At 45.6% G+C, this 27,916-nt stretch overlaps 4 protein-coding genes across 17 annotated transcripts in view; 3 read left to right on the top strand and 1 right to left on the bottom strand.

Annotated features, from left to right (window-relative positions):
* Positions 1-13,149, top strand: part of LOC6734322 (low-density lipoprotein receptor-related protein 6) — a 29,814-nt gene extending 16,665 nt beyond the window's left edge. The window contains exons 3-7 of the mRNA XM_016182133.3: positions 7,513-10,502; positions 10,565-10,722; positions 10,785-11,054; positions 11,114-11,738; positions 11,798-13,149. Of these exons, the coding sequence (XP_016027392.1) occupies positions 7,513-10,502; positions 10,565-10,722; positions 10,785-11,054; positions 11,114-11,738; positions 11,798-12,598 (4,844 nt within the window). The 3' untranslated portion in view covers positions 12,599-13,149. The remainder of the gene's footprint in view (positions 1-7,512; positions 10,503-10,564; positions 10,723-10,784; positions 11,055-11,113; positions 11,739-11,797) is intronic.
* A 459-nt stretch (positions 13,150-13,608) lies between these two features.
* On the bottom strand, positions 13,609-16,434 carry LOC6734321 (golgin subfamily A member 1). The gene is made up of 6 exons (XM_002081308.4): positions 16,005-16,434; positions 15,129-15,914; positions 14,978-15,076; positions 14,271-14,684; positions 13,975-14,214; positions 13,609-13,917 (listed from the first exon to the last, which is right to left on the bottom strand). The coding sequence occupies exons 1-6, from the start codon at positions 16,176-16,178 to the stop codon at positions 13,795-13,797; spliced, it is 1,836 nt and encodes a 611-aa protein (XP_002081344.1). The 5' UTR covers positions 16,179-16,434; the 3' UTR covers positions 13,609-13,794.
* Positions 16,435-16,492: 58 nt separating this feature from the next.
* LOC6734319 (centrosomin) lies at positions 16,493-27,638 on the top strand. Of its 14 annotated transcripts, XM_016182134.3 has the most exons (11): positions 16,493-16,829; positions 21,444-21,487; positions 21,885-22,258; positions 22,327-22,593; positions 22,678-22,845; positions 22,907-23,125; positions 23,197-23,260; positions 23,321-23,559; positions 23,894-24,088; positions 24,452-26,576; positions 26,640-27,638. In XM_016182134.3, exons 1-11 carry the CDS (start codon positions 16,645-16,647, stop codon positions 26,897-26,899), a joined length of 4,140 nt encoding a protein of 1,379 aa, XP_016027381.1. In that variant the 5' UTR covers positions 16,493-16,644; the 3' UTR covers positions 26,900-27,638. The 14 variants fall into 14 exon arrangements, with proteins under 14 accessions (XP_016027381.1, XP_039148739.1, XP_039148736.1 ...); XM_039292805.2 differs by lacking the exons at positions 23,197-23,260; positions 23,321-23,559 and having other exon boundaries at positions 26,640-26,710; positions 27,433-27,638; XM_039292804.2 differs by lacking the exons at positions 16,493-16,829; positions 23,197-23,260; positions 23,321-23,559 and adding exons at positions 17,579-17,748; positions 19,733-19,928.
* On the top strand, positions 19,961-21,347 carry LOC27206789 (lysozyme 1). The gene has a single exon (XM_016182597.3). It carries the CDS (start codon positions 20,706-20,708, stop codon positions 21,264-21,266), a length of 561 nt encoding a protein of 186 aa, XP_016027391.1. The 5' UTR covers positions 19,961-20,705; the 3' UTR covers positions 21,267-21,347.
* Positions 27,639-27,916: the final 278 nt, after the last annotated feature.

Raw genomic sequence — 27,916 nt, 5'->3', positions numbered from 1 at the left:
GTTCATGACTTCATTTTTTTTTCCACAATATTTTATTTGGTTGAGGGCACGTCTTCTGGGGCTTTGTTCGTGATGGTTATGCTTAGCATCATGCCCACAGATACACACACACATACATTGGTAGAGAAATTCGGGCTTGGGGTTGAACAGGCATATCCATCTGCATAATATTTAAATGCTCCATTCCATCAAGCAAATGGAAAGATCGTCGCATCCGTCCACCATCGCCCATTGTAATATAATGTTGAGGATTTTAAATAAAACATGAGATGCTCCGTCCAGGAGGAAACCCAAACAATGGCTGAGCAAAATGCTCCCGGCCCCTTTTCGGGCACAATTGCAATTTCCACTTTTGGCTTCGACTGGCGGCCATAGCCGTAGCTATAGCTATCGCTGTATAACTCCAATCCACAGCTGCATCCACTGAGTGCTCTACTATATACTCGCATTGCGTTTTGTTTCGCGTCGCGTCGTCGACTGGAGTGGATTGGAGTTGATGATGTTTGCTCGATAAGTGGGCTGGTGGACTGGAGGAGCATCGGGCTGTGGGCAATTTTCAACGAGCTGATGGGTTGGGCTGATGATCTCAGATGCATCCTTCAGTCTTGGCCAGCGCTTATGATGAGGCTGGCTTTCCGGGTTCTCGGCGAACTGGGGTTTTTGGCATAAATTTTAATGCCATCATGAGCTGGGCGGGCTTCGATTATAATTTATATTACAAAAAAAGGCAGAAAACAAATACTGTTTTATATTAATTTTACTTCAACAGACTTCTAGCCTATTAATTTAATAAAATAAAATGCAATCAGAATAATGTGAATTCGAGGAACTCAAGCATAAGATTAAAGTTCTTATACAAGTGCTTATTATTCGCAGTTTTCCCCGTTGCCCCGTCGTCGTTTTATTAATGTTGTTTTGATCAAGTAGTGGTTGGCAGCTTGTTAACTGCCTCAACGAACTCTGATGAGGATGTGGATCCGGATGCAGGCAGTCATGTTTATGTTTAACTTTTTAAATGTTAATGCTGCGAGCCGAGTTTTAATGCATTTTAAGTTGCTGTTGCCGCGAGTTCGCCTGTCCGTATGTCCAGTTGTCCGCATGTCCCGTTGTCCGTTTGTCCGTTCGACTCGCTTCAGTGGACATGCCATCAAAATTCGCCATGCTGCTGGCTACTCACAATTTTCCATGCACATTATCGGGCCAGGAGGAGCTGATTTCCATTTTGGTGTGTGTTTTTTGCGCCACCACAGAGATTATTTAGCATTTTTCCCGCATCCGTCGACGGGTTCATACGATTTGTGGTTTGTTGATTTTTCTCATTCAACGCTCCATCGCTTTTTTGCTTTTGCCTGCCCAGCAAACCCATTCCTCCAGCGTTCAGCAACACAATCATTATGGTCGCGCTGCCATCCGTCCAGGTTCCAGTCTTTTAGTTGGCAATTGGCGTTGGCCGGGGCCATCGCAGCGTATTTATTTTAACGTTAATGGCCAGTTGTCATATCGGGCGAGCACAGACAGGCACCCCGCAGCCACATCCCTTATCCACATCCTCATCAGTTTCCTCTCTCTCTACTCCTCCACCGGATTACCCGCCCCGATCTGTTTCGCAGCACGCGGCGATTACATTTTAAGTAGGTGTGTGAACATTTTCGTGTCAGTGGTTTTGCTTTTAATTTAAAGCTGTCAGGGATGCTGTGTAGCGAGATTAACCAGGGTTGTCCACATTTTGGACAGCCCTTTTGGCTCTCGTTCAGGGTTGTCACGAGCATCTATTGTGCAATTTAATTAAAATCGTTGGATTAAAGCTTTTTAAGCCGTTGCTCTTATTGCTGTGAGATAATCAAATTGCAATTATTTTCTAAAAGAAAGTGGATAACGTAATAATTGGAAAAGCATTCAATGCCTGCAGGATACTGGAGTACTTAACACACTGTTGCTGGTCTATAATTTTAATTTACACTTCGACATTATTGTATTTAGTCAAAGAAAATACATTCGCTCCTCTTTAATTAAATCTTCAAGCTTGTAGTTAAGCTGAAAGCGAAATCAGCTCAATCTGCATATTCTGTCCAAGCAATGGAGTAAAAAATCCGAAATGAACACCAGCAGCAGACCAAAAAGGTTCGCAATTTCGGCTGGGATCTCAAATTGCAGCCAAAGGAGAGAAGTCCCATCTCGTCCTTGATAACCATTAACAATTTGGCAAACTGGAAAGCAAAAAAAAAAAAGGAAAAAAAGGTAGAATGACGAAAAAACAAGACAGCCAGGCAAACTTCATCATCATCGGGAGCAATGGGGAAGAGCTTCATCATCAAGGTGATCATGGGGACCATGATTATTATTATCGTACGCAGGCAACCAAGCATATGTGTTAACTTGAAGTTAAGTGGATTCGCTGGAGGATTCTCCGCTCCTCTAGAACATCTTGCATCCATTCCAGCTTCCCTCTTCGTGTTGATAATTTAAATGAGTGAACTCCTGGGTCCGGATGGTTGCTTGCTTTGCCTGGGCTGGCTTGGCTTGGCTGGCTTGGATCCCAGACGTGGTCTCCTCTGGTATCTTCGCATTTTTATCTCTTTACCTTTTTTCGTGGGCTTGTTGTTCTCATGTTTCCATCGTGTTGTATGTAAAATGCACAGAACACGGAGCAGGGAGCAGAGTGGATGGAATGGAGATGGAGATGATGGTTGGGATGGAGGCCAAAGTTTGCCCGCAACACATCTTAAATTTTCACAAAATTGCTTTCTTTCCTTGGCTTTGTTCGGCTTTGGTTTTGGCTTTGGCTTTTTTGTGTGTTCGAGGAGTTTTGCTTGAATAACTTTTGCTGGCTTTCGTGGCAGGTGGTGCTCCTCCTTCGCCTTCGCCATCGCCATCGCCTTCACAGTTCCAATTCCCCCTCGTCTCGTTTCCCGTGTGCCGAGTGCTCCTCCTGTTGCTCAGTTTGTTGGCCATTAGGGCGGAACTGGCATGTCAACGCCTGATTGACGAAACAATGAATAAGTTGTGAATATTATGCAGCTGGCTCTGAGATTGAGGATGTGGAAAAAAGCCAGCAGACTGTGATGCAAATGATGGGCTAGAGTCTTGTAATTATAAAATTAAATAAAAGCGTACTTCCCTGAAAAAACAGAGCACAGCACAGTTTGATGAAAGCTCGACAAGTTCACTTAAAAAAATAAATGTTTTCCAAATGCAAAACTACTGAATTTGTTGGAATATATGTATAGATTAATATATAATATATAAATTCATTTCTCATAAGTTTAAAGGTTAGAAATGTACTTTATCTTAACTTAAAATCACATTCAACAAATGACAAGAGCAAGTTGCCGCTGTAGAGGCTTCACTGTGCTCTGAGAACGGAGGCAGGGCGAACCTAATGGAAAAGTTTCAGGAGCCCAGACCTGGCCAAGCTCCCTTTTCGCTGCCACACTTGTTAACGCCTTTGGACTCGGATAGCTGCCGTCTCCATTTACTCGCTGGAATTGCATTTGCTGCCAACGAAGTTTTCGCAGTCGCAGCTCCACGTTGGCATCGTCATCTGGTCTGGTCTGGCCTGGCCTGGCCTGGCCTGGCCTGGCCTGGTCTTCATGGGCTGGCCTCAACTCTTTGCCTCTTCGCTCGCCTCGTATCCAACTTCACGTTTTGTCCCGCAATTTGCCATGGACATTGCCGCAGCTTGTCGTCTGTCGTCTGGCTGCCTGTGAAGGTGCGAGTAATTGATAAAAAGCATGTTACATATATAATTTATTGAGCATTCAGCCGGCACTTCAGCATCCAACATCCAGCATCCAGCATGATGCATGTTGAGCTGTGAGATGTGGCGAACGCCTAATGGACGACAGTTGATAACAGCCTCGTTTATGCACGTACAGTTCCTTCTCATCGGGGGATCTCTTGGAGAACTTTGTTACCTTAAGTAGCTGCATTTCATGATGTGGCTTTCAATGGATGGCTGACACTTTGGGTTGGTAGATAGCTGCCTTATTTATTTATTTTATTTATTTTGTTCAATTTGATTATGAGTGCCATGCAGAATTCCCAGTTATCCAGCAGCTCTTCAGTTTGGCAGTCGCAAAAAAAGGAAGGCTATGACAAAAACCAGGGCACATTGCTCCCTTCAATGCTATTTTAGTGCAGCTTTTTTTTGCCCTCTGCTTTTGCACATTTAATTAAAAATTATTCATGGGCGAAATTAATTATGGAGCGTGGCAGTGAGTTTCTACAGAGCAGTGCAAGAAATTGGGGATGCGACTATAATAGCGGATTTTCTTCATCATGAACCGATGATTAGAGTAATAATGGGGAAATTTACTTATAAAATCGCACCTGCTTCACTTAGTACGCTATAAGCCAGAAAAATAAGCAAAATAACTCTTTTTCAATGTGCATTATTAGATTCTGTAAATTATAGTAAGCTTGAAGTGGCAGCAGCTCTTTAAAAAAGCATTTTTTTTAAACATAAAACTGAAAACCTTAACCGACTTGCAGGTGCTTTAAAAACTGCATAATAACTTGCTATAACACTGGCATCATCTTAAAGATGCTATAGCCAGCTGATTAGCGATTCCCCCAGTGTAACCGCAAAGTCCTCGATGCACTTCGTCCTTAGCGAACAACAAGTACAACAACAATGAGCTCATGCAAAATGCGAGGAACAAAAACCACAGCGATGGAGGAGCAGTGCCGCGTGGCATGAGCAGTGGCATACCGTACGGATGGTTGACTAGATGGATGCCCGGCATCCTGGCATCATGGCAGCCAACTGGTGAACTGTTCTGCCATTCTGCCATTCTGCTGGCTGCCTATTTAGCCGGGCCAGGCTCTTCAACACATTTAAATAGCTGCAACTTCCGTTGCAACTAGTGCGGCTAGCTACCACCCAAAAAGGGTGAGCAGCAGGACTCGAGTGTTGCCAGTGCCGGGATGCGGATGGAGTGGCAGCATCCTGCTCTTGCACCTCCTCCTCCTGATGTGCTCACTTAAAGTTTACTGCACCACCACCATATCCCCGATGCCCACTATCCGCCGGATTCGCTGAGTTTCCCGAGATCCCGCCCCGCTCCAGTTGGCCAACAATAACAGCACTTGCACTCATTTAGCATTTAAGTGCAGTTGTTGCTGCCTGCTGGGTGGTGGCAGTGGTGGAAGCGAACTCACCTGGACCATGGGGGTCGCCATGTGCTGCCGTCGCGTTCAAATTGTCGACTCGGTCATCCGAATTATGCCATTTTGCCGCAAGCCATTGGATGGGGGAGGAGGCGGAAGGGTGGGCGGAGCTCCCCGGGCCGGAGCCGGTGCCAATCGTCAAGCCGCATCATTCACATGCGCATCCGTTGCCCATTTCAATACCCTTGCCGGCTCCTGGTTTCCCATCGCCCGTTGCCTTTCCCATCTGGCAGCCGACTGGCACTCCTCCTGCTCCCACTGGAGCCTCTTGTCCCGACCCGAACCCAGTTGTATACATTAATAATTAAAATATTTTCCCAAGTTTGAATGAAGTGGTGCAGGCAGGAGGAATCAACGGGTTACGCCACGGTTCCATCTCCGGCTACGTCTGCATTTCAATTTCGGTCGAGTGTGTGTGCCTGCACTGTAAGAAAAAACACATGTATTATATTCAAACCAAGTCCATGAAATCAGAGAATAGCTTTATGGACTTGGGCATTTTAAGGGCTTTATCAAGCGATTTTTATAGCCAAGTGATTCCTTTTATAGCCTTGTCATCTGAAGAAATCTATCTTTTAAGCTGAAAAATCGCATGGAATGCTTGTAAGCTGCTTTAGGGTTTACAAAACAGGGACTTGGATTATTTTCTTTGGGAAACCTTATTCAAGTTTCAAGTTTTTCCACACTTTTTCGCTTGGTGCAGAGGAAAACGAGATGGTTGTTTGGGGGACTTCGCTTCATGGCTTGGTACTCGACTTGATGAGCATGTCTGCTGATGTTGTTTTTGTTGCTCCTGCTGCTGTAGATGTTGATGTTTTTTTTTTGTTTTTATTTTTGTTTTTGTTGTTAATGATGTTGATTTCTTAACGCTTCACTGCCGTCTGCGGAGGAGCATAAAAAATATGTGAATAATATAGAAGGATTTGCCGTCAAGTGCTGATCCCTCGAACAGCAGCGTCATCTAGCCGCAACGCATTTCCATTGTCAGCAGCCAGGGATTACGTTGCACATTACTTCCGAACATAATGATATAGGATTCCCGCATTAGCACTATTATCGAACAATTCCCGAACAGCTAGGCAAACACTTCCATATGTACGACTCGTTTATATATGCATATACATAGGTATAGTCGCTGGATGTATGCAAATATTGTTGCATTTGCACACTTGGCACATAAATCCTGTTGCTCCACCCGTGGCCAACTAGCAACTGCCAGGCGCTGGGCGGGATGGGGGCAGTGCGGAAAAGTGGGCGTGTGCACGCTTGATGGCATATGAGCAGGCAACCAAGCAAGCAACCAACCCACTTTGCAAAATGTCACCATTTTTGTTTTCGGTCCTCCACGTCAGCTTCTACCCCCCCTGACCCCACCTTCCGCCAAAAGCCCACGGTGCTTGATGGATTACTCGAGAGCCTGCTGCTCCTCCGCCTGGTTGCATAAATATTGCAAATGCCTGACGTGCTGACAGGTCGGTTGATGGCAGGGATCGGTGGGGAATCAGGCATTGCATGCCGCGCAGCTCAGCTCCTGTTGCCTTGTGGGTCAACATTTTGCAACTGAAAGTGGACCTCTTCTCAAAATGGTCTAGTAAAAATACTTGAATTGCTTAAATATTCAATGGGCGGGTATTTTGTAGTAAATTTTATTCCATATTTTAAAAGGAAATTGTTAGTTTACAACATTGCATATAAGAAATCTTGCAGCCTATTATTAAGTATCCAATCTGCATTTAATAGATTTTTAAACTACCACTGCTTTTAAGCATATTTTAATAAATATTTTTTGGAGCCGCCCATTAAAGTTACGCAGTCCATGAGCAAATTATTATTTTAGTGGCAGTGCAGTAGGCAAGCGGCTGAAATTTGTTCCACATGGTGCGCCTCCATGAGCTTATTCATACGCAATTAGATCAGCGCTGCAGCGAACAGAAGCTCGGAGTGCTGCCGCCACCCACCCGACGAACTTGGCCAACCATTCGCCCACTCGCATATGTGCATATCCACATCCATATCCATATGCACATGTTCAGGCACATAAATGGTAAACAAAGACCTGCCTGGGCGTATAGTTGCGATTGCATTTACCATTTACTACGCCAACAATTCCGGCTCTGCCATATTGTTAACCACTCGAGCTCGCGAATCTTGTTGCTTATTTAATAGTTGGTGGTGGCTGTCAATTGCTTAAATATTGCATTTGTTAATTAAAAGTTGCTTAGAAAGAAAGAAAGCGAACTACTACTTTTAGTTTTAAGTTTCTTAAAATAAGTGCGCGAGCAATGTTTTTAAATCATAAATATGGCACTACTAACTAAATACTAAACTCCCATTTACTTGCAGTTCACATGCCCAGCTCCTCATCCCTGATCGCCAGCCCGCCAGCCAGTGCGTTCGTCAATACGCCGGCCACCCTGCTCTTCACCACGCGCCACGACATCCAGGTGGCGAACATCACGAGGCCAACGGGCGGACCTCAGATCGATGTGATCGTTAGGGATCTGGCCGAGGCGATGGCCATCGATTTCTACTACGCTAAGAATCTGGTCTGCTGGACGGATTCCGGACGGGAGATCATTGAGTGTGCGCAAACGAACTCCTCCGCACTGCAGCCGCTATTGCGGGCGCCCAAGCAAACTGTGATATCCACGGGTCTGGACAAGCCCGAGGGCCTGGCCATCGACTGGTATACGGACAAGATCTACTGGACGGATGGCGAAAAGAATCGCATTGAGGTGGCCACGCTGGATGGTCGCTACCAAAAGGTGCTGTTCTGGACGGATCTGGATCAGCCGCGAGCGGTGGCCGTGGTTCCTGCTCGCAAATTGCTCATCTGGACGGATTGGGGGGAGTATCCGAAGATTGAGCGAGCCAGCATGGACGGGGATCCACTGTCACGCATGACTTTGGTCAAGGAGCATGTGTTCTGGCCCAACGGATTGGCAGTAGACCTAAAGAACGAGCTCATCTACTGGACGGATGGCAAGCACCATTTCATCGATGTGATGAGACTAGATGGAAGCAGTCGGCGAACGATAGTCAACAACCTGAAGTATCCCTTTAGTTTGACCTTCTTCGATGATCGTTTGTACTGGACGGATTGGCAGAGGGGCTCCCTGAATGCCTTGGACCTGCAAACCCGTGAACTTAAGGAGCTAATAGACACGCCCAAGGCACCGAACTCTGTCAGAGCATGGGATCCCTCACTGCAGCCTTATGAGGATAATCCCTGTGCTCACAACAATGGAAATTGCTCACATCTCTGCCTGCTGGCGACAAACTCGCAAGGATTTAGTTGCGCCTGTCCCACCGGAGTCAAGCTAATCTCTGCAAATACCTGTGCCAATGGGTCGCAGGAGATGATGTTCATTGTGCAGAGAACGCAGATTAGTAAGATATCCCTGGATTCACCGGATTACACTATATTCCCGCTGCCTTTGGGGAAGGTTAAGTACGCAATAGCCATAGATTACGATCCGGTCGAGGAGCATATCTATTGGTCCGATGTGGAGACGTACACGATCAAAAGAGCTCATGCCGATGGCACCGGGGTGACCGACTTTGTGACCTCCGAGGTAAGGCATCCCGATGGCTTGGCACTGGATTGGCTGGCGCGCAATCTCTACTGGACGGATACGGTGACGGATCGCATAGAGGTCTGCCGCCTGGATGGTACGGCGAGAAAAGTGCTGATCTATGAGCATTTGGAGGAGCCGAGAGCCATTGCAGTGGCTCCTTCGCTGGGCTGGATGTTCTGGAGCGACTGGAACGAGCGCAAGCCCAAGGTGGAGCGTGCGTCGCTGGATGGATCCGAGCGTGTGGTTCTGGTCTCCGAGAATCTGGGCTGGCCCAATGGCATTGCCTTGGATATAGAGGCCAAGGCCATCTACTGGTGTGATGGCAAGACGGACAAGATCGAGGTGGCCAACATGGATGGGTCTGGCCGACGAGTGGTGATCAGCGACAATTTGAAGCATCTGTTTGGCCTGAGCATCCTGGATGACTACCTATACTGGACAGACTGGCAACGTCGCTCGATAGATCGTGCTCACAAGATAACAGGCAACAATCGGATAGTTGTTGTGGATCAGTATCCGGATCTGATGGGACTAAAGGTGACACGTTTGCGGGAAGTAAGGGGACAGAACGCTTGTGCCGTGCGGAATGGTGGATGCTCGCATCTCTGCCTGAATCGTCCCAGGGATTATGTCTGCCGGTGTGCCATTGATTACGAGCTGGCCAACGACAAGCGAACATGTGTGGTGCCAGCTGCTTTCCTTCTGTTCTCGCGCCAGGAGCACATTGGTCGGATTTCTATCGAGTACAACGAGGGTAACCACAACGACGAGCGGATACCGTTCAAGGATGTGCGGGATGCACATGCCCTGGATGTTTCTGTGGCCGAGCGAAGGATTTACTGGACAGATCAGAAGAGCAAGTGTATTTTCCGCGCCTTTTTGAATGGTTCGTACGTTCAGCGAATTGTGGACTCCGGTCTGATTGGTCCTGATGGCATCGCTGTCGATTGGTTGGCCAATAACATATACTGGTCAGATGCAGAAGCGCGTCGCATTGAAGTTGCTCGCCTAGATGGCAGTAGTCGGCGAGTGCTCCTGTGGAAAGGAGTGGAGGAGCCACGTTCCTTGGTTCTAGAACCGCGACGAGGCTATATGTACTGGACGGAATCACCGACAGATTCGATTCGCAGAGCGGCAATGGACGGATCTGACTTGCAGACCATCGTAGCGGGTGCCAATCATGCCGCCGGACTAACCTTCGACCAGGAGACAAGGCGTCTGTACTGGGCCACCCAATCGCGGCCAGCTAAAATCGAAAGTGCTGATTGGGATGGTAAGAAGCGTCAGATTCTGGTTGGCAGCGATATGGATGAACCGTATGCGGTGTCCTTGTACCAGGACTATGTGTACTGGAGCGACTGGAACACTGGAGACATTGAGCGGGTGCACAAGACAACGGGTCAGAATCGCAGCCTGGTGCACTCGGGCATGACGTACATCACCTCGCTGCTGGTGTTCAACGATAAGCGCCAGACAGGTGTTAATCCGTGCAAGGTGAACAATGGCGGTTGTTCACATCTCTGCTTGGCTCAGCCCGGAAGACGGGGCATGACCTGCGCCTGTCCCACCCACTACCAGTTGGCCAAGGATGGCGTCTCATGTATTCCGCCCAGAAACTACATTATCTTCAGTCAGAGGAACAGCTTTGGGCGATTGCTACCGAACACCACGGATTGCCCAAATATTCCACTGCCCGTCTCTGGCAAGAATATTCGTGCTGTGGACTATGATCCCATCACTCATCATATTTATTGGGTAAGCAGCAAGATTATCTTATTGAAGAAATAAATTTAACAATTGCATAACTTCAAACCTAGATTGAGGGCAGAAGTCACAGCATCAAACGATCTCTTGCCAACGGCACCAAGGTCAGCTTATTGGCTAACTCGGGTCAGCCTTTTGACCTGGCCATCGATATAATTGGGCGCCTGCTCTTTTGGACTTGCTCCCAGTCCAACAGCATCAATGTAACTAGGTAAATATCTAATATACCCATTAGTGTAACAGATATGGTTTAATAATATTTTGTAACTATAGTTTCCTGGGCGAATCCGTTGGCGTCATCGATACGGGAGATTCAGAGAAGCCTCGCAACATTGCAGTGCATGCCATGAAGCGCCTGCTCTTCTGGACAGATGTTGGTAGCCATCAGGCTATAATACGTGCCCGAGTTGATGGCAATGAGCGCGTGGAGCTGGCTTACAAACTGGAGGGAGTAACTGCCTTAGCTTTGGATCAGCAGTCCGATATGATTTACTATGCACATGGCAAGCGGATCGATGCCATTGATATCAACGGAAAAAACAAGTAAGTTCTAAAGAAAATTATACTTATTTTTAAATTAACTATCAATGTTTTTCCCCTAGAAAAACACTTGTTTCTATGCACATTTCGCAAGTGATCAACATCGCTGCCTTGGGTGGATTTGTTTACTGGCTGGATGACAAAACCGGCGTGGAACGTATTACAGTGAATGGCGAAAGACGATCTGCTGAACTGCAGCGACTACCTCAGATCACCGATATCCGGGCCGTTTGGACGCCGGATCCGAAAGTTCTGCGAAACCACACGTGCATGCATAGCCGAACCAAGTGCTCTCACATTTGCATTGCCAGCGGTGAAGGAATCGCTAGAACTCGCGACGTCTGCTCCTGCCCAAAGCATTTAATGCTGCTGGAGGACAAGGAGAACTGTGGCGCTTTTCCCGCCTGTGGCCCAGATCATTTTACGTGCGCGGCTCCCGTATCGGGAATCAGTGACGTGAACAAAGACTGCATCCCAGCCTCGTGGCGTTGTGACGGGCAGAAGGACTGTCCTGACAAGTCGGACGAGGTGGGTTGTCCCACTTGCCGGGCAGATCAGTTCAGCTGCCAGTCTGGCGAGTGCATCGACAAGTCGCTGGTGTGCGATGGCACCACCAATTGTGCCAACGGTCATGATGAAGCCGATTGTTGCAAGCGGCCAGGGGAGTTCCAGTGTCCCATTAACAAGGTAAGTTGGTATTTTAACACCAACACCTGAGTTACATAATTAATTTGAAAATCTTTTAGCTCTGCATCTCGGCCGCCTTGCTCTGCGATGGCTGGGAGAACTGCGCCGATGGAGCCGATGAATCCTCGGATATCTGCCTACAGCGTCGCATGGCACCTGCAACCGACAAACGTGCCTTTATGATTTTGATTGGCGCTACGATGATAACCATATTTTCGATTGTCTATTTGCTGCAGTTCTGCCGCACGCGTATTGGAAAGAGTCGAACGGAGCCCAAGGATGATCAGGCCACTGATCCATTGTCGCCCTCGACGCTGAGTAAATCGCAAAGGGTTTCCAAAATCGCTTCGGTTGCGGATGCAGTACGCATGTCTACGCTGAACTCGCGCAACAGCATGAACTCCTACGATCGCAATCATATCACAGGCGCCTCGAGCTCAACGACGAATGGTAGCAGTATGGTGGCGTATCCAATCAATCCACCACCGTCGCCGGCAACCAGATCGCGTCGTCCGTACAGACACTACAAGATCATCAATCAGCCTCCACCACCCACACCCTGCTCAACGGACATTTGTGATGAGTCTGACTCGAATTATACGAGCAAATCGAACAGCAATAACAGTAATGGGGGAGCCACAAAGCATTCTTCCAGTTCGGCGGCCGCCTGCTTGCAATATGGCTACGATAGTGAGCCGTATCCGCCGCCGCCGACACCACGCTCCCATTACCACAGCGATGTGCGCATTGTGCCGGAATCCTCCTGCCCGCCATCGCCGTCATCGCGGAGCTCCACGTACTTCTCGCCGCTCCCGCCCCCGCCATCACCAGTACAGTCGCCCAGTCGGGGATTTACGTAACATTTTGAGAGTTACATGTAAATTGAGAGAAGGAGCAACATATCACTTCTTTGCATAGCTTTTCGTTTTATGATTTTTTTTAATGTTTCCAACTCTAATTGCTACAACTGATTTGTAAATATGTATGTGAGTTTACTTGGTCATTTAAGGCTTTAACTAATTTTAATCATAGCTTAGAGAGAGCGTCCATGCCTGAAGGACTTATTCGATCTCGTTAAGTTTCATTTTGCCAGATAGCCCGAAATAGATTGCAGTACAATGCTTTGCAGCTACCATACGCAACAATAGACTGCAGATTATTAGCAATTACCTTAGGTCTAAATGATGTAATATTCGATAGGTGAGTCTTTTGAAATTCCGTGTGCCAAATTTTCCGAAACCTGACAGAAAATTCACAATTGGTTAAAACCTAAGTACGCAATTTTGATTTAAATGCATTTAACACCTAGACTTAGTTTAATATTTAGTTTAAAAGTGTAAATAGATAACTTATTATGAAGCAATATTGACGAATATGCGACTAATTCAACTGTCTTCTTAATTGTTATAAACACCAAAAAGTGCCTCATTAATACGTGTGTTTTTTGTTTAATCTTTAATCCTCCTATATCATTTATTCATAGATAATACAAATGAATAGTTAGTTATTCATACGACGTAGGTCTTTGCAATAAACAAATTGAAGTAAATTCATATTTATAGTTAATTTTAGTGAACGTAAAATGTAACAAACAATATTTTTAATTGTAAAATGCAGTATTTTTAAAAATTAAATATTGACTTTTATTAATGGTTTTTTTATTTGTCTAACTGGCACTCCTAGATGGCGCCACTGGGGAATGTAGAGTGGAAGTTAATATTGTGTAAGGTAAAATGTACGTAATATACACACATTCTACTTTACGATGGTAAATTCGATATTATAAAAAATGATATAAATTTGAATTCTCTTTTTAAAAATGCAATACAACACAAACGCATGACTAGGATTTACTAAATAAAAAACAACATTTTACATAAATGTTAGTTTATTATAAAAATCACAACGGTAGAAATAAATACTATTCAACAAAATGGAATGTTGTTGGTAAACAAAATAACACAGTGCTGCGTATGCAATTGGTATGTACATATTACACGAACGTTATGAATTGACTATAGACTAGAGTACAAATGTGATGTATTGCAGTGGCTACTTAAGTTGGTTTCATGCCAAACCAACTCATCTTCCAATTCAATGTGTCGTGCAGCAGCTTTTCCTCCTCGGTTGTCAATTGAAGTAAAGTGGAAACGGCACGAACAAGATGACGAGCTTCCACCTAAAGAAAACACATGACATCGAAGTAATTATGCAGGAAACGGATGAAATTGCATACCTCGCGGCTGGTCAAGAACTTAACAATTACGTGTTTCAAATATTGAAAATTAACTTCGTCCATTATGACGCAATTTCCCTTGTCGCCAGTTGAAAATGCCTCCAGCGATGAGCTTGAGATTCTGTGACCTGGTGTCGTTGTCGGATGAGATTCACTGTCCGTGGATATCTGCGCACTGCGTAGTTCCTTTTGCACGGTTTTCTTCAAGTCAATCAAACGCTGATTCAGTGTTTTTATTGTCTAGACGGAAAATTGGTAAATAATACTTATAAAAAACCATTCAGTACAAATCTTACCTTATTCTTTTCGATTATTTCCAACTGAACTCGCTCGAATTCGTTCAACTTGTCGGCATTATCCTGTGCTGTGCTGTTGACCTGCTGCAATGTTTGTCGCGTCTCGGATATATCCCTCTCCAGCTGATTATTCCTCTCCTGGAGGTCGGCGGCCTCGCTGCGCTCCAAGCGCAACTGCTGCCGTAAAATGTCTTCGCTCTGGGCGATTTCCGCATTGCGAAGTATTGCAGTCATTTTCTCCTCTCGTTCGATTTCCAGTTGCATTATGGTTTCGTCCAGCTGCTCCTGCTTTTCAGTCACCTGAGCCCGTAGCTTTTGGGCCACCTGCTCGGCATTTGAGGAGTACTCGCTGAACCTGTCATCCGCTGCCGTGAGACGAGTCTTGAGATCTTTTACCTCTGTTTCCAAATTTTGCTGAGAACATTCGGTTTATTGGTTTACAAAATCTCCAACAATCAGTTTGGGATATTGAGGGTAAACATATATGCGTGCATTATTGAAGGAAAAAGTTTACCAAAAGGTTTGCCAACGATTAAATCAGTTTAATGCGAAAAGGAAAACATTTACAATCAAAAACTACATAATAGGTGTGGTTGGAAAATTCCAAGTAAACCAGGAGCTTAATTGGTAGAGTTAGTACGGCATTGTAGGTTAAATTAGTGTTACAAGTCCCAATGGAAATCGTCAGAATCGGGAGGCATACTCACAGATTTGTTGCGCTCAAAGAGGATTTGCTGCTCGTTCTCCTCTCGGCACTCTTTCAGGGCCACACTAAGTTCATCGATTTCCTCCTCCAGCAGTTTGACCTGCAATTAAAGTGCATAAGTATTGGCACTTAGGTATTACTATCTAACCTACCTTATCGTCACGCTGCTTTATTTCATCTTTGGCTTTTTCGAGTTCGAATGAAACCTGCTTGCGGCTTTCAATGGCATCGTCGCGGGATTTAAGGGCCTTACGCTTTTCGGTTGTCTCTTCGGCCACTTGCTTTGATAGACGACTAACTTGGGTTTCCAGCGCCAGATTCTGGCCACTCCACGAGCCTTTGATGTCCGACAACTGCAGATGTGCCTCCTCCAAGTGCTGCTCCAGCAGTTTGTGTTCCCGGATGAGGGCTTGCACTTGTTGCTCGGAGTTCAGTTTGCCCAGGGACTCGAGTCGCGACTCTTCGACGATCTTCATGCGCTTTTTGAGGTGCCGGTTCTCCTCCTGTACCGCCGCCAGTGTTGTGGTCAGCAGATTCTTCTCCTGCTGTGTGGAATGTCGCAGTTGCTCTAATTCGTCGCGTAGATCTTCGGCCACGGATTCAATGGGACGCAGCCGTTCTAGTTCCTCGCTCAAGGACTCGATTTGCTGGGTCTGCTGGCGCATGAGGCCCATGCGATCCACCGACTCCTGCTCCCGAAAGCTAAGCAGATTCTTCAGCTTATCAATTTCGATTTGCTGCAGATTCTGGATCTTCTCCTGCTCCTCGCAGTATATGTCCTTCTGCGTCTGGGCCACACGCACACTCTCTAGCAGAATCTCGTTGGTCTTGTCCACGCGCGTCTTCTCCTCCTGCAGCTGCTGCAATCCTTGCGTGACGGTGGACAGCTTCGTGGTGAGCTCGTTGCACTGACTCCGCAACTGGCACAGTTGCTCCGACTGCAAAAAGAGTAAAGGTGTTTGTTTATCCGTGCTTTTGTTTAATGTGTAAGTATACACAAATAGACTGTTTTTTTTCGCTCAGTTTACCTCATTGTAGAATCCGCCACCGCCCACATCATCAGCTGAGTTGGAATTAATGCTAACGCGGCGACTACGTAGCCGGTAATTGTTGTTGTTGTTGCCGGGATAACGTTGATTGGCCGATTGGACCACATCATCGCCGGTTTCCTCCTTGATCTTGTTTTTCAGTGTGGCAAACATTGTTGGGTTTTCCGAGGGGGAGCTTTTTCTCTGTTGCGCTGCTCTATTTTCTGTCTGTGTATTGACCCCGACTAAAGTTGGCCTGCTTGTGGCTGGGGCTGACGAAAACGTGCCCACGGAGCGTTTATAGCATGGCGTTATATCTGGTGGCCGTAGTGTTCCACTTGCTTATCAGGCGAATGCTAATTTTCGTAAACCGTCGATGTTGTTTACCATCGATAAGAATCGACTTTGCAGTAACGTAAATCGACGAACAGCGTTGCCATACCGCTGTGTTAACTTTTCCCGTTGCACGGCAGTGCTGCCAGTGCGCATGGCTGCATTTCGATAACTGACGCCAGAAACAGCTGTTCCAGCGCGCTTCATTTTCCAAACAGTAAAAAAAAGTCTATTTGTTAGCGTCCTTTGTGAAATTGTCAAGTGTTAGAATTATTGTTTGCGAAAGTTGATTATTTGAGGACCTTCCATGGACCAGTCTAAGCAGGTTTTGCGGGACTATTGCGGCGACGGCAATGGTACCTGTACATCGTCCTTGAAGGAAATCACTTTGATTGAGACCGTGACCAGTTTTCTGGAGGAGAATGGCGCCTCCGAAATCGACAAAAGGGTCCTGCGCAAACTGGCCGAGGCGCTGTCCAAAAGCATAGACGAGTAAGTATAAAACACCAGTGTAAACAATAGCTTACCAATAAGATTTGTGTGCAAACCCATCGAAATCCCTGGCAACTGCGAGTGCGCAGCAGATGATCGCCATGTGAGGTGGTGATCGTGCCCACTGTGATCGGGAACTAACGCTCTCAGCTGGAGCTCTCCCGCATCCGTGCTGCTCGGCCCCATAGGGGGAGGCACACTCACAAGTACAGGCAAGTACAATGGTCGTATTACCCACCCCAAAAAACCAAAGAGAGGAACAATAACACATCTGCACTGAAAAAAATTTCAAAGCAAAATGTCCAACAATTTTTATTATATTATTATATTAAAATGTTTTGTTTTAATTCATTTAAATACATTTAGTGATTTGGATAGTTTTACGATTTTAAATGAAATAAGATTTATTTGGTACTCCTATAAGTTGTAGGTTTATTTTTAAGATTGTAAGCTTCGATCACTTTTTAATTTAATAGATTTTTATGTTATAATCTTTAGATTTACTATTGGCAAAAATAAGTTGAAAATGGGAAAATTCCAAAAGGTTATAGTCATTTATGTTTTCTAATACCTTATAAAAATTAAAATTAAAAAAAAAGTAATGAATTTAGGAAACAACTGTAATCCCTTAAGTATACTAAAGATATTTCTGTATTCTGCGTAGCCAATGAACTCAGTTTGCTGACCGCTTTCCCTCAGTGTACGGCATTGGGAAATGCGTAACATCTGCTGAGCGCATTTTCCTTTTTCCTCACAGATGAGCTCGAGTTTTCCGCCCGTTCGCTCTGCCTTGGGTCGCTCTGAATCGGTCGCATCGCAGTTTCAGTCAGTTATGTTCTAGCTTTCGGTTTATTTGGACGTGCAGAGAGCGTTTTTCGGTTTATTTTGCTTGCCTCTCCGGCTATCAATCGTGCCATATGTACATACATACATATCTATATACTCACTTAACCATATATATATACATATGTAAATAGAAACAATCAGCGGGTCAAGCGTTGTGCGGGTGTGTGAGTGATTGATTGTACATACATATCTGTACATAAGTGCAATTGTTTATATTGCATTACGAGATACAAAAGTGATAGATTGATTTGTAATTGATTGCATTCGTCGCTGTGGATAAGCGATTCATTCGGAGGATGCTGGTGTATCTCGGATAAAGAAAAAAAAAACAAATCGAAATACACAGATATATAAAGTACAAAGTGTGCTCGGATGTACAATAATGTAATATATACTTAGAAATACTAAAGATATCTGTGCTTGTGCCCCCTGATGCTATTGTTGTTGTTGTTCGCTTGTCGTTTTTGTCGCCACGATGCTGCGGCTAATTTTAGTCGTAGAAAAAGTTTACGAACTAATTTGTTTGTGAAATAGAGCATTCCATGGCTCAATCCACAGCCGCATCAACCTATATCATTATCAGCGATTTCGCACTTCCTGGAACTCTGAATTTCGTCATATGTCGTCTTATCAGACTGCAGTTTCGTCGTATGTTCCGTGTGTGTGTGGGGGCTAGTTAGTTATACACACACGTGCATTCATCAGGGGTCATGGACTCGTGGAATTAACCCCTATGGTGTAAAAACCGAACAGAGCACCTCTTTTGTTGCCCTTCCAAAATGCAACGCAGAGTGTTCCCTACCCTCGAAAGAATCATCCTGGTTGCTAAAGTACAGTATCGCTTGTATGATATGTAATTTGAGGCATCATAAGTAGAATTTATCATGCAAATGGCTCATTCAGTTTTGTATTTTTCGCATTAATAAAGATATATTAGTCATAATTTAATTGAGTAATATGCTCGAATATTTGTGAGTATCCTCTTAGGCGTTGTTTTTAAAGATTCACATTTCCTTTGTTTTTTTGAACAATAAACATTTGGTATTTGCATATTTTATCAATATTTTGAGTCGGTTTACGAATATGACAGGGATTTGACATCCTGACAAGCAAACGAAGGTCACTTATAACTTACATTATCCCTACCTGTCCAAAAACCTTCAGGATTCAGTGCGTCCTTCATCATATGGTTATTGTCTTAAGATGCTTTCCTCGCATATCACTCGCTGTTGGCTCGATCCACTTCTGTTTATTGTTATTGTATCTTTTTGTTGATTAAGGCAGGCGCCTTTGTGTGTCGTTGGCCATAGTTTGACACCCACTCGAGGCGCGCCAGGCAGCCAGGTAGATGAGTCTGCGTTCCAGGTGAGGTGAGAATGGGCTGCTAACTGCAGTTTACCTGTCGATGTGAGGGCCCTAAAATGCATTCGCGGCAAAGTTCAGGTGCTAAACGAAGAGACACATGTTCCAGCACGCTTCCAATGCACACCTGTTGTTGCCAATGACCAGGTCGCTCAGCTGTCGACTTAAACCATTGATTTTCATTACCACCATAGTAACCAGCGATAGCCGAATGCCAAAACAAAACAATGAGTGAAAATGTTTGGCAGAATTTTCTCGTACCGTTCACAAATTGCAGTTTCTAATGCGGTCGCCGTTTTGCTGTTTGCTCAATTCCCAAAATAAATAACGACCAGAGGTGCGTGGTGCAGTGTGTGTGTGGTGGTTAGCATCTTCAACGATGCGGTGGCCCACATGTGCCGTCGTCCAACCCCCAGCCTCTCGGGGATGCATCCCGTCCGTAGGAGCGCCAGACTCTTTGAAGCTTCTTCCGCTCTACGGCTGAATGCTCCTGATTGCCGCTGCGCACGTCGCATCGCCCAGCAGCCCATGACTCATGGCTGCCCGTCCCTTCGAAGACGACATGGCGGATACGTAACGAAGTTTGGCGTGCGCCGCGAAAGTATTTAGGGAATAAAGCCAAGAACAACAACAACAACAGCCGGGGATGACGTGTCCACCTCGTGTAAAAGCAACTAATTAAATCTCAAAATTAGAGTCGCTGCAAATATCTACAGAAGAACTGAAGCAAAAGTGAAAAGAATATAAATAAACGCTAATAAGAGCGCAAATGCTAAATGAAACATAGAATATGGCGGGCATCTTTCGATCTACCTCACTAAATCACTCGGCGGATGTACCTGGCTCCCCATTCAAGAGATACTCTCTGAATTCCAGCAACTCAATATTCTGGTAAGTTCTGTATTCTATAATAGTTGGGCCCCACTGTATGTAATCTATACTCCCCGATTCACGGCGGATTTAAGGCGCGGAAGTGTAATCTCATCCATTGCTACTTGTGGTTTTTGGAAGTGCGATCATTCAAGTGTGACTTTAGCTGAAATTTAGTTCACAGCGCAATTGGGCAAAATCGAATAAAAAGAGGTTGATTGCCGATTTGGGCAATTATTGGGTGTGTCTACAATTGATAGAAAAAATGTACGGTGCGGATCATAGTTTTAAGATGCTATTCATAAGGTTTTTTATTTCGGTTATAGGGATTTTATTTCCAAACTTAACTGGAAATATTTCGAGTGTGATAGGAAAAGAGGGATATTTCCTTTTTATTAAAAACTCTTGCAATTATTTTTGAATGATAAATCATTATATTATCCCACTGTAGGTGTTCATTTGATTGAAAATGTTTGTTACTTTTCCGCACCAATGAACATCTCATGAAAACTGGGTAAATCTCTTAATTAGCCATTATATGTATGCTCAAAATAGAAATCTCGATCTTTTCCAGTTGACTTTTTCGTAAATGGGAGAAATGTCATTAATTAATAGTAGATATTTAGAATTCAGAACAAAGTGCAACGCAATCATCAAACCTTGTTGCAATTGTCCGTCTATTTTCTAGTATTTATTGCCTATTTAAGTCATAAGCCGGGCCAAATAATGTAAACCGGTTATAGAATCGGATTAAGCGCGCTAGCCAAGATCATTAGTTACTAGTAGAGAGCTACCTTGATGGCCGGAGTTGGAGAGCCACTTCGTGACTGGAGCCCGCTTGGAATGGTCCGATCAAGTTGGTCGAAAGTGAGAGTACTCCCGTTGCTGTGGTTCCTGTTCCACGGGATTCCCCTGCTGGCCATTCGCCTGCAGCCCTGCGAACTAGCTGGCCAACTCTACATACTGGATGTCCCGAAATCGGAATTACCCCTATGGCTTTGTATTGCCGAATTCGAGAGCCGCTTCAACACGCACGTTGTGGGCCAGGCCAATGCGGATGGATCCCGGGACTACGGACTTTTCCAGATCAGCGATCGCTACTGGTGTGCGCCGCCGAATCGAACGGAATACTATGCATTCAACGATTGCAATGTGAATTGCACTCGACTTCTGAGCGACGACATCACCATGGCCGTCCAGTGCGCCCGGCTCATCCAGAAGCAACAGGGCTGGACGGCCTGGTCTGTCTATCCGGAGTTCTGCAATGGCACATTGGATGCCATCGATGAGTGTTTCCAGCCAGGGAACGCCACAGATTCTGTGGCCAGCGACGAGCTGGCAGAGGTCAAAGATTGTTAGAGATTGTCTGCCCATTAGGTCATCACTGCCGAAATATGAGAATTTATGTATGCGAAATTAAAATCTTAATTACCGTTTAAAGTCGACTTGTTTTATTGGATGTTGTGCTGCGAGGTCACCACAGCGAGTTGCTTTTAGTGAGCTTAATTAACAGATTTCTCCCTCTGTTTTTTACAGCACCAGTCCGGGAGCCCTGCAAGATGTCACCATGGAGAACTCATGTAAGTTTCACGATGAATATGCCAAATATTTCTTGCTTTCTAAATGATTATATCAGTGGTGTTAGAATCGAGAGACCTTTGTGAAATTTGCCTGTTTTTCCACTGCTTTTCAAGCAGCCTATGAACTTAACGTTATGTTTTATTAGAATGGAAACCATTGCATATTAGGATTCCGTTTTGGCTACACACACGAGCATTGCCACATTTATTCGGCCGCGCTGTTGGCGTTTTATATTTTATATGTGGTTGCTCCCTAACGTCTAGATGAAAGCTATAAAATCATGAATAGTAATCGTTCATCGTCCTCGCACAATTCGAGAAATCTAAAGATTCTTAGTCAGTAAAGATATCCATAGACACTCTAAATCAATATTAATCCCACCGTTTCTCTTTGCAGATGCCAGTTTTGACGTTCCGCGACCTCCAGGTGGCGGCAACTCTCCCTTGCCGCCGCAGGGTCGCTCTGTGCGCGAGTTGGAGGAGCAGATGTCCGCGCTGCGTAAGGAGAACTTCAATCTAAAGCTGCGCATCTACTTCCTGGAGGAGGGTCAGCCGGGTGCCCGGGGAGACAGTTCTTCAGACTCCTTAAGCAAACAGCTCATCGATGCCAAGATCGAAATCGCGACGTTGAGAAAAACCATCGACGTAAAGATGGAGCTGCTCAAGGATGCCGCTCGAGCCATTTCTCACCACGAGGAATTGCAGCGCAAAGCGGACTTAGAAAGCCAGGCAATAATCGACGAGTTGCAAGAGCAAATAAACGCCTATCAGGTGAGTTTTTATCTGCGAGTATGACTTTTCTGAAATCAGTAACCAATAGCATTTGCTTGATTAACTAGGTGGCGGAGTCTGGTGGTCAACCTGTCGAAAATATTGCTAGCACCAGGAAAATGCTGCGCCTTGAATCGGAGGTGCAGAGATTGGAGGAGGAACTGGTGAATAGCGAAGCTCGTAACGTAGCGGCCCGGAACGAGCTGGAATTCTTGTTGGCCGAGCGCATGGAATCCCTAACAGCCTGTGAGGGCAAGATTCAAGAGCTGGCCATCAAGAATTCCGAACTGGTAGAGCGTCTTGAAAAGGAAACAGCATCCGCCGAGTCATCCAACGTAAGTAAATCCGTTTAATAGTAATTCCCTTGTAGAGTAGGTGGAGTATTTGGTAATTGGGTTTGGGGATCCCTGTATACTTAGAAGGACATAGACTCTCTTAAGGTTGAAATAGAAGTCTGTAGGAAGGAGAATCAAGAACTGGTGACCTCCATTCGATCCCTAAAACATGATATGAAGCGACAAGCCCGCTCGATGAAGGAGGCCGCCAATACGATGGACGTGCAGCGTCATTCCATCCAGCTTTTGGAAGTGAGTCGCAACCTTCCACTTCCTCAGCCATACCCAGCTCAACTAGTAATCCCTCTCCAAGGCCACAATCAAGCGCAAGGAAAAGTCGTGCGGAAGTATGCAGAAAAGCGTGCTAAACTATGAGGCACTGATAGCCAAGTTGAACGCCGAACTGGAGACTATGAGGCAACAGAATCTTTACTTCCGTGAGCTCTCCGAAAACCTACAACAGAAGGAGGTGCGGCAACTGGATCGCGGCGTGGCCATCGTGCAGCCGATGGGCATGAAGGCGGATGCCGGGGTTGGTATCACATCTTCTCTTGAACGTAGCGGCAGCACATCCTCATTGCATTCAAACTTCTCATCGATCAGTGTTTTGTATGGGAGTCAGGGACCATCGTCGCACCAGAGCCTTTGCCATTGGAAAGGCAGTCAGGTGAAGCCCTTACCATCCAGCGAACAGTGTGATCAGCTCCTAAAACGTCGTCGTCCACAGCTGCAGCAACAAACAACGTATCCGTGTCCGCAGTACGTTTATCATCAGGGCCACCACCAGACCAGACATACCCAGTTAATGGCCATGACGGCGCCGAGTACGGCCTTCTACAACTATTCGCTGCCAAGCTTCACTGGATTCCGGCAGTACCTTTGGCGCTGGGGCACTTAGCCCTCAAGATCATCTTCTTGGCTATCCGGGTGCACTCCTGCCTCCAGATAGCCCATATCCCTCTTAATGTGTCCATTGAAGTGGGGCATTCCATTTCCGGAATCGGTCTCCCGTCCACCGGCATTATGTACTCTATTTAATCATCCTTCGTTCCGGTTTCGTTGATCGTTCAAAGAAATCCAGTCCAATGAATCCGAAGTTGTCCATATTCTATCAGACAGTGTTGCTCCCTCAAACGTCGACAAATTTTTTGTTAAAGTGTATTCAATTTGCTCACATAACCCCCGTCTCAATTTCATGAATGTTCCATTAAACGTATCAGATAATTCTAAGCTAAGGCCGTTTTATTTTTGATTTCACCCAATGCTGTAGCCATTTCCGGTTTTCTCTGCTCACTTTCAGGCCAATCGGGATCAGGGCGCCCAACTGGCGGATAAGATTTGCGAGCTACAGGACGCCCAGGAGAAGCTCAAGGAGCGCGAACGCATCCACGAGCAGGCGTGCCGCACCATTCAGAAGCTAATGCAAAAGCTGAGCAGCCAGGAGAAGGAGATAAAGAAACTTAATCAAGAGAACGAACAGTCGGCAAACAAGGAGGTAAGGTTTAATTCAAATATTTGCATAGCTTTCTTAATTGAATTTGCAAAGATGAATTAAGTGACTCATTCAACATATGTATGAACTTTTTGTGTTTGCTTTGTCACAGTACTTTAATTATTAAAAAAAGTGTTTTGTGCTCAAATTTAAATTTAAACACAATGACCCTCGATTGCTCGTGTGCGCTAAACGCACTGTGGGCTACTAGGTCGCTAAAATTGCTAGGAATACCTAAAGAATACATATGTCGCCTAACTGCAGACTGCTAATAATGCGTGACACAGAAAAATATTATTTTAAAACATTCTTGTAATTGTTTTCTACAAAGTATATATTATACAAATGATAATATATTTCTTTTAGAACGACTGCGCTAAGACGGTAATTTCGCCATCCTCCAGCGGCCGTTCCATGAGTGACAACGAGGCCAGCTCCCACGAAATGTCCACCAACCTCAGGGTGCGCTACGAACTAAAGATCAAGGAGCAGGAGGAGAAGATCAAGCAGTTGGAGACGGAAGTAAAGAAGAAGACTGCGAATCTGCAAAACCTGGTCAACAAGGAGCTATGGGAGAAAAATCGCGAGGTGGAGCGCCTCACTAAGCTGTTGGCTAACCAACACAAGACGTTGCCGCAGATAAGCGAGGAATCCGCCGGAGAAGCAGATCTGCAGCAATCCTTCACGGAGGCGGAGTACATGAGGGCATTGGAGCGAAACAAGCTGCTGCAGCGAAAGGTGGATGTGCTCTTCCAGCGCCTGTCAGACGATCAACAGAACAGTGCTGTGATTGGGCAGTTGCGTTTGGAACTTCAACAAGCTCGCACGGAAGTCGAGACGGCGGATAAGTGGCGTCTTGAATGCGTAGATGTCTGCAGTGTGCTGACGAACCGATTGGAGGAGCTGGCTGGTTTCCTCAACTCTCTGCTGAAGCACAAAGATGTTCTTGGTGTGTTGGCCGCAGATCGACGCAATGCTATGCGTAAGGCGGTGGATCGCAGCTTGGATCTTTCCAAGAGTCTTAATATGACTCTGAATATAACAGCTACTTCCTTGGCTGACCAAAGCCTTGCTCAGCTGTGCAATCTATCCGAGATTCTGTACACCGAAGGCGATACAAGCCACAAAACTTTCAATTCCCACGAGGAGCTGCACGCCGCTACTTCGATGGCTCCGACTGTAGAGAACTTAAAGGCCGAGAATAAGGCTCTTAAGAAGGAGTTGGAAAAGCGACGCAGCTCAGAGGGACAGAGGAAAGAGCGCCGCTCCTTACCGCTGCCCTCTCAGCAGTTGGATAACCAGAGCGAGTCAGAGGCCTGGTCAGAGCCTGACCGCAAGGTTTCCTTGGCACGCATTGGCCTAGACGAAACCTCCAACAGCTTGGCGGCGCCTGAGCAGGCGGTCAGCGAGTCGGAGAGCGAGGGAAGAACCTGCGCTACCCGTCAGGATCGCAATCGCAACAGCGAGCGTATTGCCCAGCTGGAGGAGCAAATTGCCCAGAAAGACGAACGTATGCTTAATGTGCAATGCCAAATGGTTGAGCTGGACAATCGATATAAGCAGGAGCAATTGCGCTGCCTGGATATCACTCAACAATTGGAGCAATTGCGAGTTATCAACGAAGCTCTGACTGCGGACCTGCAAGCTATAGGATCACACGAAGAGGAACGCATGATCGAGTTGCAACGCCAGCTGGAGCTTAAGAACCAGCAGATTGATCAACTAAAACTGGCCCACAGCACTCTGACGGCAGATTCGCAGATAACCGAGATGGAACTGCAGGCGCTGCAGCAGCAAATGCAGGAAATAGAGCAGCACCACGCCGATTCAGTGGAAACCCTGCAATCTCAGCTACAAAAACTCAAACTAGATGCCGTGCAGCAGCTGGCAGAGCACGAGCGCCTGCATCGCGAGGCTCTGGAACGCGACTGGGTGGCACTGACCACTTACCAGGAGCAGGCTCAACAGTTGTTGGAACTGCAACGATCCCTGGACTATCACCAAGAAAACGAGAAGGAGCTGAAGCAGACGCTTGTCGAGAACGAGCTGGCCACGCGGGCCCTCAAAAAGCAGCTGGACGAAAGCACTCTGCAGGCCTCCAAGGCGGTGATGGAGCGCACGAAGGCCTACAACGACAAGCTGCAACTGGAGAAGCGTTCCGAGGAATTGAGGCTGCAACTGGAGGCGCTCAAGAAAGAGCAGCAAAAGCTGCTGCAGAAGCGCTCCAACAGCAGCGACGTTTCCCAGTCCGGTTACACATCCGAAGAGGTGGCGGTGCCCATGGGGCCACCCTCGGGTCAGGCTACAACGTGCAAGCAGGCCGCTGCCGCAGTGGTGGGCCAGAGGGTGAACACATCATCTCCCGATCTGGGCATAGAAAGCGATGCCGGCAGAATATCCAGCGTAGAAGTATCCAACGCCCAGCGAGCGATGCTCAAGACTGTAGAGATGAAAACGGAGGGGTCAGCGAGCACAAAGGCAAAGTCAGAGGGTGAGTTTGGATTAACCTCGCAGCCAAGAGATCACTCAACTAAAAAGTGTCATTTTTCCACAGAATCTTCTTCACCCGACAGCAAGAGCAACGTGGCAACTGGTGGTGCAGCCACAGTACACGACTGTGCCAAGGTAGATCTTGAAAACGCCGAGTTGCGGCGCAAACTAATCCGCACCAAGCGCGCATTTGAAGACACCTACGAAAAGTTGCGTATGGCTAACAAAGCAAAAGCACAAGTTGAGAAAGACATCAAGAATCAAATACTAAAAACGCACAATGTGCTGCGAAACGTTCGCTCAAACATGGAGAATGAGTTATAACGATCGCGCCGACGTCCAGTATATCAGCATTAACCCGAGAGGCCATTCACCCAATGTTCAATTGCCATTTCTTGCCATTCTTATATTTTGTATGCATTGTATTTTGTTGTCTCGTTGCTAACTTGATATCAATTATTTATGTGTTTTTTTTTTTTGTTTAAAGAGACCGTAAACAACGAAGCTATTAGTACGAAATACCCATGCATTTTCTAAAGACTGTTGAGGGAATCGAACCCATTGAATGAACTATCACACACACACACCTGTTTTAAGCACAAAACAAAGCTAACTTGAAACTGAGTGCTGACAATATGTATCTAACCCGGCGCACTCATTCATATTGAATGACATATGTATATTAGAATGTATATATATATATATCCCCTAGTACCATAACTTTTACGAATATTCTCTAGCATACTCGACCTGATTCTTGTCTCGCATAACCCTCCATTTTCCAATCACTTGCGTGTAGTTACTGCCTGATTAATGTATTCTCCTGCTGCTTAACTGCTCTTAATCCTTGATTTCAGTTAACCATCGAAACGGATACTGAAATAATTGTTTGACTTGCCGGCCAAAACCGTTTAACTACGTTGCCATCCAATAACTCTTTTTGTTCGAAACATCCATTTGTACAATGTGTAAAAAGTAGTGTGCGTTGTCCTGGAGAACAAGATCTAGAACTTAAGTCATTTGTACCCGTCGTTTTATGGAATAAACAATTGCGTTAGAATTATTTGTTTGTGTTTTGTATTAGCTTGAGTTGTGGGCTTGATGCATTTGAAAAAATCTACATTAAATGAAAGTAAATTAAGGTAAATTAAACAATAATCTGAAGGAGCTCAAAATTATGTATTAATTTTACATATATATATTTTATATATATGGTTAAAGCTAAAAAAAATGTTAATTTCCATATTATGTAAAGTAGGCTTTATCTTCTATATAAGCAAGTACATTTTAACGGACTTTTTAAACGGTCTTCTAGCGATAGTCGATAGATTGCGAACAGCT

Source organism: Drosophila simulans, chromosome 2R (genome assembly GCF_016746395.2).
Source record: "Drosophila simulans strain w501 chromosome 2R, Prin_Dsim_3.1, whole genome shotgun sequence".
Lineage (NCBI taxonomy): Eukaryota > Metazoa > Arthropoda > Insecta > Diptera > Drosophilidae > Drosophila > Drosophila simulans.
The sequence above is the reverse complement of the archived record's forward strand: the minus strand, read 5'-3'. Positions and strand labels throughout refer to the sequence as shown.

Excerpts from the sequence above, each read along its gene's own strand:
- LOC6734321 (XM_002081308.4), bottom strand. The coding sequence starts at position 16,178 with ATGTTTGCCACACTGAAAAACAAGATCAAGGAGGAAACCGGCGATGAT. Across the intron at positions 15,915-16,004 it reads GTGGCGGATTCTACAATGAG|TCGGAGCAACTGTGCCAGTT; the intron begins GTAAACTGAGCG and ends CTCTTTTTGCAG. Across the intron at positions 14,215-14,270 it reads AAATAATCGAAAAGAATAAG|ACAATAAAAACACTGAATCA; the intron begins GTAAGATTTGTA and ends TTTTCCGTCTAG.
- LOC6734319 (XM_016182134.3), top strand. The coding sequence starts at position 16,645 with ATGGACCAGTCTAAGCAGGTTTTGCGGGACTATTGCGGCGACGGCAAT. Across the intron at positions 23,126-23,196 it reads GCATGAAGGCGGATGCCGGG|TGTTTTGTATGGGAGTCAGG; the intron begins GTTGGTATCACA and ends CTCATCGATCAG. Across the intron at positions 23,261-23,320 it reads GCCATTGGAAAGGCAGTCAG|CTGCAGCAACAAACAACGTA; the intron begins GTGAAGCCCTTA and ends CGTCGTCCACAG.
- LOC27206789 (XM_016182597.3), top strand. The coding sequence starts at position 20,706 with ATGGCCGGAGTTGGAGAGCCACTTCGTGACTGGAGCCCGCTTGGAATG.